The 20,082-nt window shown below is 30.5% G+C and overlaps 2 protein-coding genes across 2 annotated transcripts; one reads left to right on the top strand and one right to left on the bottom strand.

The window, feature by feature from the left end:
* Positions 1-5,695: 5,695 nt before the first annotated feature.
* On the bottom strand, positions 5,696-6,580 carry LOC137822776 (protein GLUTAMINE DUMPER 5). The gene has a single exon (XM_068627771.2). It carries the CDS (start codon positions 6,396-6,398, stop codon positions 5,895-5,897), a length of 504 nt encoding a protein of 167 aa, XP_068483872.1. The 5' UTR covers positions 6,399-6,580; the 3' UTR covers positions 5,696-5,894.
* Positions 6,581-11,049: 4,469 nt separating this feature from the next.
* On the top strand, positions 11,050-19,169 carry LOC137821943 (NAD(P)-binding Rossmann-fold superfamily protein). The gene is made up of 10 exons (XM_068626760.1): positions 11,050-11,325; positions 11,696-11,813; positions 11,900-11,988; positions 12,317-12,372; positions 12,469-12,524; positions 13,068-13,161; positions 16,314-16,393; positions 17,747-17,789; positions 18,212-18,303; positions 18,730-19,169. The coding sequence occupies exons 1-10, from the start codon at positions 11,270-11,272 to the stop codon at positions 18,907-18,909; spliced, it is 864 nt and encodes a 287-aa protein (XP_068482861.1). The 5' UTR covers positions 11,050-11,269; the 3' UTR covers positions 18,910-19,169.
* Positions 19,170-20,082: the final 913 nt, after the last annotated feature.

Here is a 20,082-nt window from a genome sequence, read left to right as displayed (position 1 = left end):
CTTTTTACTATATATCATTAAGTTGAATTCTTTTGTTTTTTATTGTTTCTTATTGAATTTTTGTGTCATTTTGTTTCTTTAAAAAATAAGTCGTACAAGAATAATCTTAAAATACATATCAAATGAATGATCTTGCAAGACAACTTTCATGCGAAGAAAGAGAGGACTAATGAAGAAAATCTCTGAATTTTCCAAGAAGTGTGGTGGTGGGCACTGTTTGATTGTGTATGATGATGCTAATGGGGATGTTGGGTCACTGACTTCGTCTCAAAACCTTGTCAAAGTACATTCCATAATTCAAAAGTATTATGAAAGTCAATTAAAGAATGGAAGATCTCACCAGACTTATGGTATTGAAGAGTTTATTGAGAATAGGAAAAACATGATTGAGACTGAGATTTACAAAGTGGATAAACATATTAGCAACATCAAATATCCAACTTGACATCAAAGTATGATAAACATGGAAAAGGATTAATTACATCTTATTACATCTCTCACTTCTATTTTCTCTTATCCCCTGTAAAATAGCCAAATTTTATTACTTATTTGAAATTAATATTAGATTCAATATTAATTTTAAAATAAAATAATATTGTATAATAAATGTTTTTTTTATAGATTATAAATAATTTTAGTTCATTTTAATTTTTTTATCCAATTTTTTAAGATTGATAATTTTGGAAAATTTTGGGACAACTTTTGTAATATAATGAGATTAAATTACAATAATATACACAAATTTAATTCATAATAAGACTTAATATTGATTACTGTCGAAAACCTTTTAGAAGAAAAAAATATTTTAGTTAGAAACAAAATGAATATTTCATTTATTTTGATAAAGAAACAATCTTTATACGCAATTTGACAAAATAATATAACATTATGATAATAACAAATAGATTTAATTTTTTATTAAACACAAATCTTGTCTGTTTATTTTCAAACACATTTACCGAACTTTTTTTTTATGCCACAACAATTTAGATCTGAATTAATTTTAATTAAACATGTGAAATCATTGTAAAAAAATTTGTTTGCTAACTATGTATTTTCTATAACATTATTTTAATTAGACTGCATAAATTTTAACGCAAATATATCATTATTAACAATCAAGCAATGTAACATTTGAATTTCAATTAATATATATTAAGTTTTAATATTGAAGGTTGTATATATATTTAACATGTTTGTTGTATCATTACAATACTTATTGATTTACTACAATAAAATTATCAAATAAAAACTAATTTTTAGACACCAAAATAATTAGTTATAATAGTAACTAAATTAGAGACATTTTAGAAACTAAAAAAAAAATGGTTTCTAAATTAGTTTTTATTATTATTAAACAGTTTCTAAATTGATATCTAATTAACTATCAAGGTTTTAACTACCAATTATTTAAATTCTAAATTTGAATACTTATATTTTAATTTATAATGAATAATTAAATTATAATAAAATATAAATTTAATTATTGCCAATTTATTTTAATATTAGTGAAAGCAAGGGTATACTAACGAAAAGAAATTTCATAACATACTTAATTCATGAAACAAAAAACCAATCAGACTAACCAATTATAAATCTTTCTTTAAATGTTGTCATATAAAATTTAAATACCAATTGCATCATTCATATAGACCACACATGAATCTATTTTCAATTACAATCATTTGATTTCTTTTCAATTCATAGTACTTTGGTTTCATTTCAATCACAAACTACATATGAATTCATCGTTTTTCGGAAGACTCATTAGGTATGCTCCTACCAAATACTAACATTTAATTCAAACATTCAATACCGAGTGTCTACAATGGAATCCAGTGTGTATGACTCAGATCATCAATAAAGCTAGAGGATCTATGTTAAACATAGACTTTTCATACTTAATGTACCATCAAACAATAACTCATACATTATTCAAAATGTATGACATCAACTTCATACAATTTTCATCATTCATATATAATACATATCATTCAATCACATAACATTTATAAATTCATAACATTCAAAAACTTTTCCAACATCTAAAACGATATTTAATTTCCAAACTATCAAAATATAATATTTATACATTTTCACAAAACATAAAATCCAATAATTTTACCAAATAACATCGTGACAAGAGAAAATTGAAACTTGAAACTACGTCCTTCCACATTCAAATTTTCTAGCCTAAAGGGCTATTAAAAAATTAAAGTTAGTTTTTCTGACCTTAATTGTTTATTTTTTCAAGCAACCTCTAAAATTTTATCCCTTCAATCTGGATAAGCTTCAAGATATAAGGACAAGAGAGAAGGGAAGTCGAGAGAGATGAAGAAAGAAAGGAAAAGAAAAGACATAGAGGATGGGTGACTTTTTTTTTGTTTGCGTTGTTACATTTTATATATATTTGCTCACAAAATTAGATTTTATTTAATGATAATTAAATTAGTTTCCAAAATAGAATTTAAATTGATATCTAACGTCACTTATTAAAATTTTATCCACATACTACTATTAAATTTTAAATTAATATATAAGTTAATGATTTATTTTATCATTTTAAAGATAAAAAATTAATTTTTAAAACCAAATTTGATTGTAGTGTAATACTATTTCAGAATACTTTGAAATACTTTAAAAAAAAAAAAATTCTTCTGTCTGATTTTTTTTTTTTAATTTCAACTTTTTGAACCCCTTTGTTTTATTAACAACTAGTAGTTATAGAATCAGATTACTTAAGAGGTAACAAATGTTTGTCTGATGATAAACAACTAATAAATTTTCAACTTATATTTAAGGGAATCCATGAATGTATTAGAATGAAGATATAGTGGAATCTGCAGAAATAAAGGCATAGAGTGGATATGGAGGATCTGTAAGAAAAAGGAAAACAAAAACAAAAAAAGCAAAAGAATTTTTATTTAAGACTTGATAAAAATAAAAGTTTCTCTTATTTTCTTATAAAATAAAAAGTTTTGAATTTTTTTTACCATCATCGAGGTGTTAGTTTATTGGAATGTGTCTGCCCCAAAATAAAATTCAATATGTCTAAGGTGAAAAGTATTATAGTGCATTATACGAATCAAATTTATACATTGTTGAGAAAATCTAAATAATCAATATATTATTTAAATTTAAAGATGCTATATTTGTTTCGGAAATGTAATTTTTTATTTCAATATTAAGATGCAAAGTTAAATAGAGGGTTTTGATGGATTAACATCCTAAAGGAAGAAGTGAGGCTATGAAGTTTCATTGGAAACGAATTTAATTAAGTGTTTTTTATGCTTGTAGAAAATTATAATCTGATTTTAGATTATGGTTATATATAAAGATGTTTTATGGATAGAAAAATATTATGTGAAATGGATTTCTTTGATTTTATTGTGAGATAATAGTCTTTAAATAAAAGTTGAATTATCCATAAAATATCTTTATTTATTTAATTTTTTTATTGAGAAAAAAAGTGAATTGAATTTTTCATTTGAGTTCTTTTAGAAATATTTCTTTCATTTAAACATTATAATATTTTAGACTAATATAAAAGTAACCATTAACATTTCATAATAATTTATAAAGAATGAGTTGCAACGTAGAGAATTTTGAAATTTAATCAAACTTTAGAAGTAAAGAATCGTTATAATTAATTTCTTTAATAATGGTCATATAAATATTGGATATCTTTGAATGAAGTTCAACATAATCTTCTATTTACGATTTACACATTTTTCTCTTAATCCTTCTATGTGTCTTTTAAGGACAAAAATAAAACTTTGATTTTCAAAGCGGATAATAATTAAGATATAGTGATTGATCATAATAATGTTATCTCAATGGACTTGAGGTTGAGACATTGACACTGTTTGTGAGAGTGAAAAAGATGTTCCAAAACTGAAGTATTGTTCCTCTTAGATCTCGATTAGGGGAGTGAAAAAATGATTTCAAAGATGAGTCCTAATTTCCTTTTGACTTTGATTGAGATTTTGTTATAATATGCCTAATAATCTCACATCTCTAAGAAATGGATGTAGTAATTTAAATATATTTTTCTACCTTAATCCTTTAAATTATTTTTAAGCACAAAATCATGATGAAACTTTGGAATTTATAATAGATAATGTCTCCGATACAATGATTAATCATAAAAATATTATCTCAACAATAGATTTAAAATTAGAACAATTAGAATTGTTTGAGTTATGTAATTAAATTAGAAATTTATAACACTTACATAACTTTGACTTATGATTTAATTAGTTACTATTTTTCCTTGTTAATTTTAGAGATTGTATTTATTTCGTTACAAACGCATAAGTGGGTCTTGTTGTGTAAATTTGAATACCTTTATTAGTGTGTGAAATTGAACTATATGAATATTAAATTCAACTGGGTTTGATCCCAAGGGTAACAGTAAATAAAATCTAACTCAACTTAATAACCTAAATTATTAAATTCTCTTGATCTAATGATTACATGTCCTTTTATTATTAGACCTTACTTTGAATCACTCCTACAGCACTTATTAATATTAACTTTACTAATAAATAATAAAAATATACAATAACAAATAATAATAAATATTAATATTAAAAATGTCAATAAAAAATAATAACTTAACTCAACGTACAAAACGTATCTGAGTTAGGTGTTACACTTTCTATTGGACGTGACCCATATCCACTTTGTACTCCTCGTTACTTAATTTTTATCGTTTTCAAACATAAAGATAATAGATAGCTATTAAATTAAAATAAAGTACATAATAATATTATATTATATTATTTATTTATTGAGTTTTAATTTTTTATTGTGAACACTGTGCTATAAAAAAATACCAAAGCAATATAAATTAATCCTATTCTTGCATGTGTTAGAAATCTTCTCTAAGGTCTCTTTTATGGTTTTCGTTCCCATTTCACATTCTCTTTCATGTTTATTACTCAATGACTTAGATTTTCATCGTGGTGGAGAAGTTTGGTTGTTCGCTGCTTTTTGAATGACATTGCTTCTGGTTTTCATGCTCGAATAACATTGCGTGAGAAAATATTAATAATTTAAAATCTTTTAAGTGATTTTCTATTTAAAAGAAATTGAAAAGTAAGTTTTAATTTGGTTGGAAAGCAAAACCCTCCCTGGCTGGGTCAAAATATTAATGACGCAAAACTATCTTTTTTATCACGGTTTATCATATTGAATATATTGAACTTATATTGACAATTCAATTTTTTAATACAATTATATTATAATTTTTAATATTATTATTTTTGATAATTTATTATATCATTTAATTTTAAATTTCTTTTTTATTATATATATTTATTTTTAAACTGATGATATTGAGATTCGACTAGATATTAGATATTAGAATGTTTTCATTGTATATAAGTGGGTGCAAACCTCAACTTCATGAGTCAGTTTTATGGGGTTAAGTTAAGCTTAAAGTTCACTTCCTAACATCGTATTATAGTCATTTTGACCCTATATTAACGAGTATTTATTGTTTTTATCAGGTTATCACCTGTAATATGTTTTCTTACCACGAGGCGTAAACATTTTTGTAGGTGTAATTTTTAGGAGGCGTAAACATTTTTGTAGGTGTAATTTTTAGGAAGAGGAAGAGGAAAAGGTGTAAAATTATAAGTGATCTAAATAAATATCTGCAAAAATAAATGTAGCAGTGACATGCAAAGGCTCTGCAAAATCTGGTACAATTCCAATTCATCTCGCTTAGTTAAATTTACAATTTCCGAACAAACAATAGAATACAAACAAACTAACAAGGTCCAAAAACAAGGAAAAGGAAAAAGAGAAAAAAAAGAAAGAGTGAATGATGAAAAACAGAGGAAGATGAACTCCATGCTATCATAGAATTACAAACCAAAAATGATATCTTATTGCTGTCGCTGGCTCTGTTGTTGTTGCTGCCGCGTTTCTTGAGGTTGTTGATTATGGATTTCCACTTCTTTCTCTGATTTCTCAGAAGTCACGTGGTTTTGGAGGCTTTTCTCAAAATGGTTGAGAACAGGACGAGAAACAGAGGAGGCTTTGGGGGTGGCCAGGAATGTGGGTTTCTCATCTCCAGCCATAATGACAAGAATCTTCTCCTCGTACACCCTAACAGATTCCTTGTTCTCAGAATCACCCTGTTTCTCGCCGCCGCCATTCTCGATGTTCCTTTCACCGTTTTCTTCGATCTGCAACCCACCAGATATTTTCCAGTAGGAGCAAGCCAAGATCAAGAGAGCGAAGGCTACGAGACCGAGCATGGCGGCGAGTCCTCCAAACAAGTAGGGAACGGGAGAGTGCCACGTGGGGTGAGGAGGAGTCGTCAATGATGACGTGGCGGCTGTGGGTGCGGTTGAAGTTGAGGCTATTGTGGCGGCGATGCTCCTCATTTTGTTTAAACTTAGGAAGCTTGTAGTATGTGAGTGTGTGAGGGTTTTGGTTATGGGAGAGAAGTAGGTGTTGCGTAGAGATAAAGAAGGTTAGAAGGTGAGGTTGTAAGGGAAGATTGGGGTGACTGCTATTTATAAAGAGAAAGTAAAGTGGGTTATTGGCTTTCTCTTTTGGGTCACGGACTTCACCCTGTTTTGTTGTTGCAAGATAGATATAACTTGCAGGGCAAGGGTGGCACTGTGTTAGGGTACCCCATAAGACTTCAAGCAGCAGCACAACCACTATTTTTTAGTGTTGTTTAACTCTTTATGCTATTGGCCAACTTTGTTTTTCTCAAATTGAAAATTTCAGGTATATATTACGCATACATTTTTTTTTTCTCAGACAGTATCATTGTAGAGTCATCAATTACTAAATATCCTGATTCTATCAATGTTAACCAACTTTATATAGAAGGAAGATTTAACTTACTTTTATCTTTTAACTTTGACAGAAAGACTTGTTTGGATGGATACTTCTAAAAGTTCTATTTTAGCTAAGAAGTTAAGGTTGAACCACAGACCATAAACATTTTATAACTTGGAGTAAGTAACTCATCATAATTGACCCTGCCTGATGTTAAGAAGTTCCTTTGAAGCCTTATTTTGACAGCTCATGTTATGGAGCATGCAAAACTGCAGTTGACAACTCATAAGATTGTTGTGAATCGCATTCTTATGAGTTTCTTTTTTTACTATTCATGTCATTTTTTAGACTGCAGTTATGCATCTTTTATATTATAGTATATTTGGTTTGAAAGAAATAGTTTGAAGTTGTATGTTAACCAGTATGAGATGAACTCATTAGTTTATGTTGAACATTATTCTTGTTCTGTTGAAGAACTATTAGTAATTATAACTAGGGAGAGCATGCATTACAACAGATGTTTGTGTTTGATGGTGATCCTATGCATGATGTCATATGGAGAGAAGAATTTGCACTTTTAAAAAATGTGGGGTTTAGAGAAATAATTAGATACAGTAATTGTTATACTGCTTTACAGATTCTTACTAGACCACAGATAATGCATTTAAAAGGGATTTCTCTAAATGATGTAATATTTTCATGTTTCATGGAAGATAAAAAAAAAACCTCTTATCGAAGGTGGGTTTGGGGTTGCTATCTAAGGCCACAGTGAAAGCGCACTATGTGCTGTGTGATTAGACCTTACTACAATGAAAGTAGCCAGAGTCATGAACAGGGGATAAAAGATAATAAACAATGTGGGCAAAGTGGAAACAAAGCTGCGGTTTTCCTTTAGTATCATCATCATTTGGATATCGGATTTGATATTTTCTGTGAAGAAATTAGGGTCGTTACCCCTGTTGAACACAGCATAGCCCCCATATTACTGTTGATTATTCACTCTTGTTTCAGTGTAACTATGAGATTTAGGACTAGGTGCAAGTGGTTGTCGTGTCCTTGCTGCAGGAATATGCTTGAGGGGTATATTCTGATGAATAATCTCATATGGGTGATTCGTTGCATTGAAATTTGTATCAACCAAGTAGGTCAAAAGGTTTCCTTTGGACTCGTGATATTCAGTTGGTCATTTTCAAATGAAAGGGTTGAGTATTTATTAAACGGTTAAACAAAAATTTATGTTATTTGAAATCCTTTCAATTTATTTCAAAACCTTAATTGTTATGGGATGAGGCAGAAGAGAGCTGACCGAGACACTTAACCATTAACTTTCAAAGGTTACTGAAGTTAAACTACCATTATGAATTTAGGTAATGCAACTTTTAGTATGTAACTTTAAGTGTGATTCATTCTACTAATCGAACAAGTTCATTAAAATAATATAAATAGTGTATATTCCAAGAAAAAAGTACGTCATTATTACTCTACACACCTGAGTGTGGAATACCATTTTTACTAACTTGAGCGACAAAGTGCCTTTTGCAGGTACCTCACCCATTTGACATTCACCCGAGACTTAAAGTTGAAGGAGTATCACGAAGACAAGAAGGATCACAGTAAAACCTTAACAACCTGCCCAAAAGAAGAAAGAAAACGAAACATTCAATAGTTCTTTAGGTCACATCTCCCTAACAGAAAAAAAAAATATATATATAAAAACTTCTTGTAAAAGTTCTTGGACTTTTATATCCAAATAAAAATGTCTAAGAGAGATGGAGATATTATTGATACAGCATGATTGCAATAGTGAAGATGGAGAGAGATATTTAAGTTATTTGGACTTGTAACAACTATTAATTGTATAAGAAAAGTGCAATGAATAATATTAGTGGGAATATTGTAAATGCTGGCGGGTGCTGTAGTTCCTAATTGGAATCATGGGATAGAGATAACATCGTAGTGCTGCTATGCACTCAACGTTTCTTTTCTTTCTCCCAGACAGTTAATATCATTTGAGTAATTAATATTTTATTCTTAAAAATGTCTTAAAATAGTTATATTTAATCTGAAGTGTATAAAAAAATAAGAAGTAATAACCCAAAAATATGAAATGTACTTAATATATTTCCAATTATTTAAAGAATCATGAGGTCACATTCAGTCTCGTCCTGTGGCCTTTCATGTTGGAAATCTATGTAAGGGTTTTGAATTGTGTGTACATGTCTGTGCCCAACTAAGATCTTGAGAATTGAAATTAGCATATTCTTATTGTGGTGTGCCACTGTTGTCCCCCATTGACACCAAAACTTGTTTGTTTTGGCTCTACTTTTAGCTGTTTTCATTCACTCCACTCGTCTACTTGAGGCCATGGGAGATATGTTATGCAATGGAGGTGGGGAAGGTCGCAAAAGAAGTAGAAAAAATGAGAGTGATGGAAGGTTTTTTCACAATGAAGATGTTGTGAGGGAGGTAGTGGAAGTTGGTGACGTGAAATGGCTATCTAGTGTGGAATTTCAACGTTGGATAGTTTGTCCCACACTTGCATCATCCTCAAACGACAAAGGTACGGATTCAAAGGACCATCGTATCACCTCACTGTCCTTATTTGCTCCCACCACACAACTAAAATTATCTTATTTTCATGTTAAAAAAAAACCCAGAAACCATTTTAAATATTACAAAAGTGGTGGGATATCAAATCGACTAGAGATTATAGTATTTAATTGTATATAAGTGGGTGTAAACCTTATTTTATAAGTCGATTTTATGAAGTTGAGTTTAGCTTAAAGTCTACTTTGTAATTGTAATATGGTATCAGAGTCATTTAAAACCTAGCGAATGTTTATTGTCTTTATCAACCCATCCGCTATCAGAGCGGACTATCCATAATATGTTATCTCACACAAGTATCAATATTAATTGATCCAAAACGTTAAAAATTTTATATCCATTAAAGATAAAAATGTTTCATTAATGAAAGAAACTATATAATAAATGTAACAAGTAGTATGACAAAAAATATAAAATAGTGAAGTAGAAGTGAGATGAAAGAAAACCTAAATGTATTTAGCATTTGTGTAATGAATTTTAATTTATAGAAAATTATTATTTTTATTTGCTAATTAGTTTTGTCACAATATTAAAAATGATATGTATGGAGACGTCAAAGAAAGAAAAGAGATCTATATAGTGGCATAAACGTCAGTATCTTCGTTTATATTCACAATTGCATCCATTAACAGGCATCGTGATATTAGTAATTTTCTAATAAATGGAGCACAAAACAACAGCTCGTGGCTGCATTTAATACTGAAAGTGATGCTAATTACTATACTTAATTAGTGTTGATATTTAGAACTTTGTAATTTTCTCAAAAGTGGATATAGCACTAATCTTTTTACCACATTTCTTAAGTTTTAATCCCTGTTTAGATTCAAAAGCAACCTAATTATAATTACTCAGACCTATTTGTGATAAAAAAAATTAGAATCCATAGTTAGTATTTTTATCAAAACCATTTATTCACAGCTTTCCGTGTGAATGGATAGAGAAAAATTAATGCCCCACTCACTCATAATTAATTTAGAAATTAAATATTTTATAATAATAGCAAGAAAAGTAACTCTTTCCAATAATTTTTTATAATATCAATGAAATTAGTCGGGTAATAAACTAATTCATGCACCTTGAAACCAACTCATCAATTCTCCTTACACAGTATCAATTCAGATTTCCATCAAATATACTGATGCAAAATGTACATTTTATCCTTTAATGATTTAATTTTTTTTTCTTCTGAATATTCATGTAAGTCAAATTACAAATCAAATTACAAAGTTCTGGATATATAATTCGGAATTAATATGTCATTTTCAGATTATACCATCCGAAAACTTATCTGGACAACATAAATGAGCTTCCAAATGTCAAGATTCGTAAACAAACATAAATGAGTTCTGAATTTTAATCCTTAACATCATTTACAGCACACCATTTTGAATATGAAAATCTAAAATTCATAACTCACTTCTAGATATAACCATCCAAAAGTTTAAATAAAATATGAAAATGAACTTTCCAATTTTAAAATCCAAAATATATAAAAATCACTTTTTGGATATTAAGATAAGTAAATGTGTGAAAAGGGTAAAATGGAATTTTAAAATTCTCGTTAGATGAGAGTCAAAATTGATTGAGTATATGAAGCAATTGTAAAAAAAAAAAAAAAAAAAAGTTGTCATTAACCGTGTGAGGAAGGTTGGGGTGGGAAAATAGCCACATAGGGCGAAGAGGTGTCAGCAGGAAGAGGCGCCACGTGTACGCTGCTCTTTCTCGCCCTCAGCAGTTTCCAGTTAGTTTAGTAGAGACTTGATTCTCGTAAACCTCCTTTCGCCGTTCCTTATTCTCTCCACAAGCTTCCTTTCCTGAAGAACATTCGAAACTCAAAACTCAATTCAATTATCATAAAATGAGGACACTGCTTTCGCGCTTGATCCATTCCACGCCTTCCATTTCCAGGCTCAAGTACGCCTTCTATTCTTACTAATCGTTATGTTCAGTAATCGTGTCGTTTTTTTGTTGTAAATTCAATTCGATTATCTGCTTCTTGTTAATATTTTATATTCATATATTGTAAGATTTGTAAGTTTCTGTAACTACCTGATTGAAATGAAATTGAGCTCTACCGAATTAGCAATGCTGCACATGATTTGCGATGGTGGATAGCCTCTGCAATTTAAGCGCGTAATGAGTTTAATTTTTCTTTATGGAATTCACAGTGTTAGGTTCGGTACAAATGTGATTTGAATTTTATGTTGATTGGCTTCATGCTTTTGTAAATTACTCATTAAGTCATTTCACTGTGATTTCCTCTTTTTTTTTTCCTACCTTGCAGTACAACGGCAGTGTCAGTCAGCGGGAGAAATTTCTGCACGGGTTCTAATAAAGTTGATGAGCCATTCAAAGTTGAAGAAGCAGAGACTGTAAATGTGCCACCACCCCCAACAGAAAAGGTATTCTAGCACTATAATTGTATATGAAACATTTATTTTGCTTCTATGGCTTTCTAACCTAAAACTTGTGTTGGGTTTTATTAAAGTTGCTTGTGTTGGGAGGCAATGGCTTTGTTGGATCACACATTTGTAGAGAAGCCTTAGAACGTGGCTTGTCTGTTGCAAGTCTTAGCAGGTTTGATGCTTTTTCTCATTGGACAAAACTTAGATGTAGTTATGTAGGTGTTTTAGGTACTGTTCTTCAATCAGAATTGAAATTTCATCTTTGCATTAGAGGAATGAATTATTGAGGTGCAACATGAATTTTGATCGGAGAAGAACAGTAAAAACATTTATGGAACTACATCTATGTTTTCTTCTTTTTCATATTTGTATTATTATCTGTCTGTCATGCTTTATGTATTGACACTCTAAATTGTCACCTGCTTTTCAAATTTATTATTAAACATTTTTCTTCTTGTAATGTATCTGCATTGCCAATAACTTCATGTTTTACTTCCCAGGTCTGGAAGGTCATCCCTACATGATTCCTGGGCTGGCAATGTTATTTGGTATAAAGGTCTGTTTTTTTTATTTTTTAGCATTTCCCTGTAGACAACATCTTAGTGGTACACTATAATAGTCTAACGTGTCTATATTGTCTTCTAATAATTAGGGAATATCCTTTCAACTGATTCATTGAAAGAAGCTCTGAATGGGGTCACTGCTGTTGTAAGTTCCCCTTACTTTGTTATAATGTGCATGTTAAAAAAATAGTTGCAAGTCCTTTCCCCTTTAGTTTGTTATAATGTCTGGTAAATTATTGCAACTTAGAGGAAGCTCAAAGCCAAGTTGGTTTTATTTATATTTTGTTTCTTGTGCTATTACAAGATGTTGCTTTAGATTTTGAACAATTTGTTTGGTGACATGTTTTGATTAGTTTCCTGTGACTAAATATCTCACACTTTTATGTCCCTTTATGGGATAAGCTAGGTAAAGGTGATTGGAGTGTAGCTTTTGTCATGGGGGAATTTTAGATAATGTTGATGAGAATGATTGTTCAGTTTGGTTGAAAAACGTGGTTCTAACAGATTACAAGGAAAAAAAGGAGTGTTTGTGATTGATTACGAGAAAATTTGGGTTGAGAGAATTATAGTAACCATCCTGCACGCATGGCACTAACTGACCTAATATGTCTAAATTTTGTTGGTTACTTTAATATTTGTTCCCTTTTGATGATAGACCTATTGTGCTAACTTTTGTTTCTTTTGAAAGATCTCGTGTGTTGGTAGTTTTGGCTCCAACTCATACATGTACAAAATTAATGGGACTGCTAACATCAATGCAATTAGAGCAGCTTCAGATCAAGGTAATTGAGAAATTCACACATCTATTCTTAATAATCTCTTGTTCAATTCTTGCCATCTCTCATCAAATGACAATCTACCTCAAGTGTTTGGTTTTCTCTTGAAAGGTAGAATTAGATGCAAAGTGTAATGTTGCCTCTGGGAATTTTCTTCAAATTTAAATTCTTTGAGAAGTTGCTTTAGTGATATGAGTTCAGAAGAAACTAATGTCGTTGTCCTGTATTCTATTTCTGCACATGATCTTGGCACAACAATTTGTTTTTATTTTTACATGATATCCAATTACATCCAACAAGAACTCAATTTCTTGAAGTGGAGGGTCTATCATTTGGTGACCCAACGCAAAACGTTAGAATATCTAATCTAACAGTTTAAGTATTTTCTTATCTTCATAATTGCCCTTTAGGAGTCGTATGATTGCAACCCAATGTTCTTAACAAGAGGAGTTTAAAAATTGACTTACCACACTCACTAAAAATGAAATGTGAGTAAGTGTTAGGCAATTTAACTTACCCACTAACTATTTGTATCTCACTGGGTCAGAATATGGCTCTCCTTACTCAGGCATTACACAAATTCATTGGTGTTTCCCCAAAGTTAGCATTTAACATCCTTGTTTCTTCTAGAATGTTCATTGTACAACTTTTATACGAAGAAAATACCTTAAATGTCCCAAGATCTTTTGTCAAAACCGTTAAACAAGATATTGTTTTAACTGGACAATACCTTCCTTATCACTAGCTATCATAACAATGTTGTACACGTATACAATGAGATAGATACATAGTTAGGGAGAATGATGGTAAAATAGAGAATTTAACAACATCCCTTTGTATCATTATTCCAAATTGTTGGATGACAGTTTGAATGCTAAAATCATGCACAAAGTGATTTCTCGAGGCCGTACAGGGACCTTCAAAGATGAAATACCATATCAGATGACGAGTTCTTCTAACCAACAATTCCATGAAGTTGCTCCATGTAGACTTCCTCATTAAGATCACCGTGTATAAAGACATTCTTGATGTCAAACTGAAACAAAGTCCAGTGTTGAATAGTTACAATGGAGAAGAGAAGTTGGATAAATTCATTTTGGCAATCTGAGAAAGTGAGTATAATCTTATCATAGATTTGTGTGTATTCTTTGGCAACCATACAAACTTTATAGCGACCAATTTTACCATTAGGTCCTATTTTAAGAGTATACAACATTGACATGACACCTAACAATTGATTTGTCCGTTGGAAGAGAAACCACTTCTATGTATACCATTACTTGGAAAAATACATATCTCATCAATCATCGTTTTTGCCATTCTGGAATAGATAAAACTTCACCTGGAGACTTAAGAATAAGAACAAAATATAAAAGGGTCAAACAAGTATAAAAAAGTATGGTGGAAAGTAGATGATAATTGAGGTTATTATACTAAGGAGAAGGGTTACAAGTACAACATATATTAGATATGTGATATGCTGCATTGAAGTCAATGATGCTTGGACCAAAGGAAAAAAAATTATAGTAAGGAGAAGCGTTACAAGTACAACACATATTAGATATGTGATATGCTGCATCGAAGTCAATGACCCTTGGATGTACATTGATGTACATTGCCACCAATGCAATGTAAAATAGTACATTGATGAGGTTGATCGATGGTAATGTAAGAGCAACAGGTGACTTGACAATAGATGTCTAGACAATATTAGGTGAACGAGGGGAATTTCCCATGCAGCTTCCAACACTTGTTAATGGTATGTCCAATGCAGTGACAATGTTCTCATTTTGGACGATTTTTAGAATTACTTGTGCAAAAACATCCAAAACTATTACTCTATGATTCAAAACTAGTACTCTTTTGCCAACTATATGTTAAAACTAGTATTTAAAAGCCAAAACCAACTATTAGCTTAAGATGTACCATTTTTAGTTATAACTGGTTATGTAACCAGTTTTTCAGTTCTACCAAACCAAAATCATTATGGAAAGAAGTTATGGTTTGGTTATAATATTCACTTGTCATGTATTGGTAAAAGTTGGTAACCACTTTTAAGATATATATTTGATTATATATAATCAGTTTAGTTGCAACTGATTATATAATCTGTTTTGCAAAAATTAAAACTAGTTCTACCAAACCAAAACCAATTATGGAAAATCATTTATGGTTTTGTTATAATATTATTAACTTGTCATGTATGGTTGATTTTTAGGATCATTTTTAATCAACAGGTTATTATAAAACTGGTTAATTGGGGTTAAAGTTAGTTTTTTTTTTAACCAATGATTATGATAGCCCCTATGTAGAAATATGATAATATATGTTAGACAGTACGTAGAAATAGGATAATGTATGTTAGACAGGGTTGTTCCATTTGAATAGCATATGTGATGCATAACAATTATAAGTTTTTTGTGATGTCTCTAGCCTTTATTGTCATGTGTTTGAGCTTTCTGTTATAACTTATGTCTATTTTACAAAAAAAAATCAGACATATTTGGACAAACTTTTCTGCAAGTATTTATAGGAGAGAAAAAATAAATTGAGCTTCTCCATAAGCTAAAATTAGCTTATACATTAATTTGTAGATGTTCTTGTATAGTTTTTCTAGTTATTATTTTAACTTGAACATAAATTAATTTTAACTTATGGATTCAATTTTAACTCTAGTTATACATTCAATTGTTTTGTTCTTCTTTTTTTCTCTTTTAGAAGTGTTTATGGAGAAGTTTGTCAAAGAGACCCATAGTGCATTATTTAGAAAATATTCTGTTTTTTTTTCTGTAGTTCGCCAATTTAAGCCATGTTAGGTGTATAGAATGTTGTTTCATTTCATGTAATTGTGGACCAAACTAGTTGTCTCAGTACACATTTTCTTTGACAATTTGTTTATACATTTATTTGTTGTGAAACATGGAATGAGCCTAATGAAAGAAGTTAGTATTTATTGAATTAATTCAAACATCATCTAAATTATTAGGTGATATCTAGCAACATTCACTAGAAACTCTGCAATTTTCCAGTTCAATAGATTTAGAAAAAAAACTAAAATTGGTTTCTTATTTTTGTTGTCCTGTGAAGTATTGGTTATTGTTTCCTTCTGTATAGTTCTCTACCACTTACTGTTGGATGATTTGTTCTTGGTCCTACAGGTGTTAAAAGATTTGTCTATATCTCTTCGGCTGACTATGGTGTCGTAAATTACTTAGTGCAGGGGTATTATCAAGGAAAGGTAATACGTCCTGCTCTTTATGCTGAGAATAGTTTGAGGAATGAATTATTAGTTGATGAATATTGCTAGGAAATATGTGATGGAGAAGTATGAACAATTTTTTACATTTCATGGGTGCATTAACACTTGCTTGATTTTACTTGTTAGTTATTTGAAATTTATAGTTTAGGGCAATCACCTAGAGTATGATTTAGTAGATTTAATAGTGTGATTCAAAAGTTTGGTATGATGAGCAAGGTTGAGTACTTTCTTGGTCTTCTATCATCGCTCACCTACGCATTTATCTAGTTGTTTGTGTTAATGACATTGTCATTACCATAGTGATCAACTAGGTATCACATAGGTGAAGCAACATCTTTTCAAGCATTTTTAAACAAAGGATCTTGATAAACTAAAACATTTCTCTGGAATAGAGGTAGGACAATCTAAAAGTGGGATCATCATATCCTGAAAGAAGTACGCAATGGATATTCTAAAAAAATGAAAATGTTAAATTTCAAGAGAACCCACATCCCAATGTCAAACTCCTACCAAGCTAGGGAAAGTCTCTTCCGGATTTTGAAAGGTATAAACTATAGGTGGATCTTTAAAGGTATAAACTATAGGCGGTTGATTGTTACTTTTTCAGAGAAGAAGTAATGTCTGGTGTACTATAGGCTAGTTTTGTCAATTCTCATGATCAACTTGCTTGGTGCATATGACCTATATCCTTTAGTTTGAGGGGAGTTTTAAAATCTTGTAGTTACATTAGAATCTTACAATTATAGTAGTTGATGATATTAGGATCAATTAGACTGATTCTATATTTATGTTAACCTAAAATATGGTAACTTAGTATTATGCAAATTATCTTTAAATTGAATAGCTCCTCCATGAAAACACAGAATTCATCACATGCCTTCTTAGTTTCTTTATTCTCAACATATATAACTATTGCCACCATAAATCTACTATTTAAAACTACCTTCCTAAACATGATTCCCCTTTTTACTCCCCTCAATATGTCTATTGTGCATCCTCCTGATTCTGGAAGATTCACCTGATGATGGTTTTACTGATTAACCTCCTTCTTTTTAACTTCAAGTGAACTAGCCATTGACATAGTCTTTCCTCAATCTGAGCGAGCTTCCATCTTTAGAGTTTTCATCGTCTGTAATAGATCATGTAAAGAGATACATAATGATTTAAATGGTTGGCTAGTTCTTTTTTTCTCACTGATAATTATACTTTTTCAGTCGTCTATTTGAGATATTCTGAATTCTCTTTGTGCTGCAGTCTTTATCATGTATAAATTAAAGAAAAAATTCGTAAATTTGATGCTGAAACGTTTTTATATATTCTTAATTGATGCAGAAAGCTGCTGAAACAGAGCTCCTAAGCAAATTTCCTTATGGAGGTATGTATTCAGTTCTTAACATTGCTCCTGAGGTCCAAATCAAATATAGGCTACTCTTAATATTTTAATGTGTTTGCTATCTTAGTAGGTAATGACAACAATTGGAGATTCTATATATCTAGTCAAATTATATTATATAAATAAGTACAATCTTTACTTTTTATGAACCAATTTGGTGAGGTTGAGTTAAGTTTAAATTTTAATTTTTAAAAGAATTAGTATTAAAGGCATTCATAACCTATTCTAAAGTCTGTTAGATCTCATGCACCTGCCATGGTTCATGGTTCATTCTCGATGTTTTGTATTCTATTTTAGCTAATTATTGCAGATATTTCCAAGAAAGTAAAAATCGTTTCTCGTGATTCTCGGTATTAGGGAGTATTATGATCGTACATGATTGCCCTATTACATGTTTTTTTCAGGAGTAATTCTAAGGCCAGGATTTATTTACGGGACTCGAAGTGTTGGGAATATTAAGTTACCCCTTGGTGTAATTGGATCTCCATTGGAAACGGTAATTTCACGAGCTTCGCTAATACTGCAGACATTACTTTTCTCCTTCTATGATTTGACATTAATTTTAGAGTAAATTATACTAATCACTCCTTAAGTTTTGTGAAATTGTACAAACAATTCTCTACTTTTTCTATCCCTACACTTACCTTTTTTAATTGGTTAACCCTCTTTTTACATTACACTGATTCTTTTAAGCGTTTGGAATACATTAGAGCATGTACTTTACGAGGGAGGTTATCGTAAGGGTTAAAAATATGGGGGGATGTCGGTGTATCCATATGTCTGCAGTATACATTCATGGCATAGCACTTTCTACTTTTCCGGTTTTTGATTGAATGTCTAATTCTTAAAAACGATTTAGTTTCTCCTGAATACCAGCTCAATAAATTTGTTGTTCATATGTAATTTTACTTGACTGCTGTAGATTTTCCAAGTTGCTAAACCATTGCACCAGATCCCACTTATTGGGCCTCTATTGACACCTCCTGTCAATGTTACTGCGGTGGCAAAAGTTGCTGTTAGAGCTGCTACAGATCCTGTTTTCCCACCGGGGATCATAGATGTCTCCGGAATACAACGTTACAGTCAGCGTAAATCAAACTAAAACTATCTTTATTTTGTTTTCTGGGTCAATCTAATATGGAGCGATTTGCTTCTGAATATGTGTTTGCTGAACTGAGAATATTTCTCCGTACCATTTCCCTGACAGAATAAAGTCATAATTTTTTAGTTTAATTATGTCGTCTGTTGTAACTAACCCACATAGATAGCTAGGTGGGTTCGAATGTTTGATGAGTACTGAATTGTGGTCAAGGCTCCGTCAAATCACGTAATTTTCAAAGAAAATAAAATAGTACTTTATAACTTCTGGATGTGTTTGGACTATTACCAAGTTATAGTCTTGGATGGAAATAATGAAATTCTAGTCTTAATCATTTACTCATATATTTTTATAATCTGTTGACTGGAAGAAATATATTTGGAATTGGTCCAATTTCTTTTTATTTGTTTTGGGATCATACTCTTCCAGTCAAATTTTATGAAAAAGGAAACGCGGATCCATTTACCAACCAAATTTAAAGGGAAGTATACTGCAGTAGCCTAATGAAGACCGTCATTATGAGCCCAATGCATTTATGTCAGGAGCAAAATTTAGACTCGAGAAAATAAAATTAATTGACTTTGATTTATAAGAAAATTGAAGAACTTCACCAAACACAGGCCATCATTGCAGCGCATTTCCTTGTCCATCTCAAAAAGCGACGAAGATCAATGTCCACCCTTCGCAATGAGTAAATGCCAAGGAAAATCAAAAAGAAATTTAGATGAAATGAACTAGGGTCCGAATGGTGAAACAAAGATTCAACACCAACCTTTTTAAACAATAACTTGTTCAAATAATAAAATATTATACTCAGATGAAAATGACAAGTATAAATAAAATTTTAAAATTAAATAATAATAGGTTTAATTTTTTTTATCAGCAATAGCAAAAATATATAAATCCGAATCACTTTAAGGTGGATCAACTCTTATACATACACAAAAATATAAATGCGAACCACTTTAGGACGGATTTCATACGCAAGATATCCAAAATGGATAAACCCTAAACCCTAGCAAGTCCAACATCTACATTTACCATCAAAACAACCAGCAAATACACTGTCCCTGCCTATAAAAATGTAAGAGTGTCAAAATATGCCTTGTGGTTTGGACTGATGTGAAAGCCTAAAAATTCATGTATCTTTTAATTAAAAGTACATACTATTAATAT

This window comes from Phaseolus vulgaris, chromosome 9 (assembly GCF_051622355.1).
Source record: "Phaseolus vulgaris cultivar YP4 chromosome 9, ASM5162235v1, whole genome shotgun sequence".
Lineage (NCBI taxonomy): Eukaryota > Viridiplantae > Streptophyta > Magnoliopsida > Fabales > Fabaceae > Phaseolus > Phaseolus vulgaris.
The sequence above is the reverse complement of the archived record's forward strand: the minus strand, read 5'-3'. Positions and strand labels throughout refer to the sequence as shown.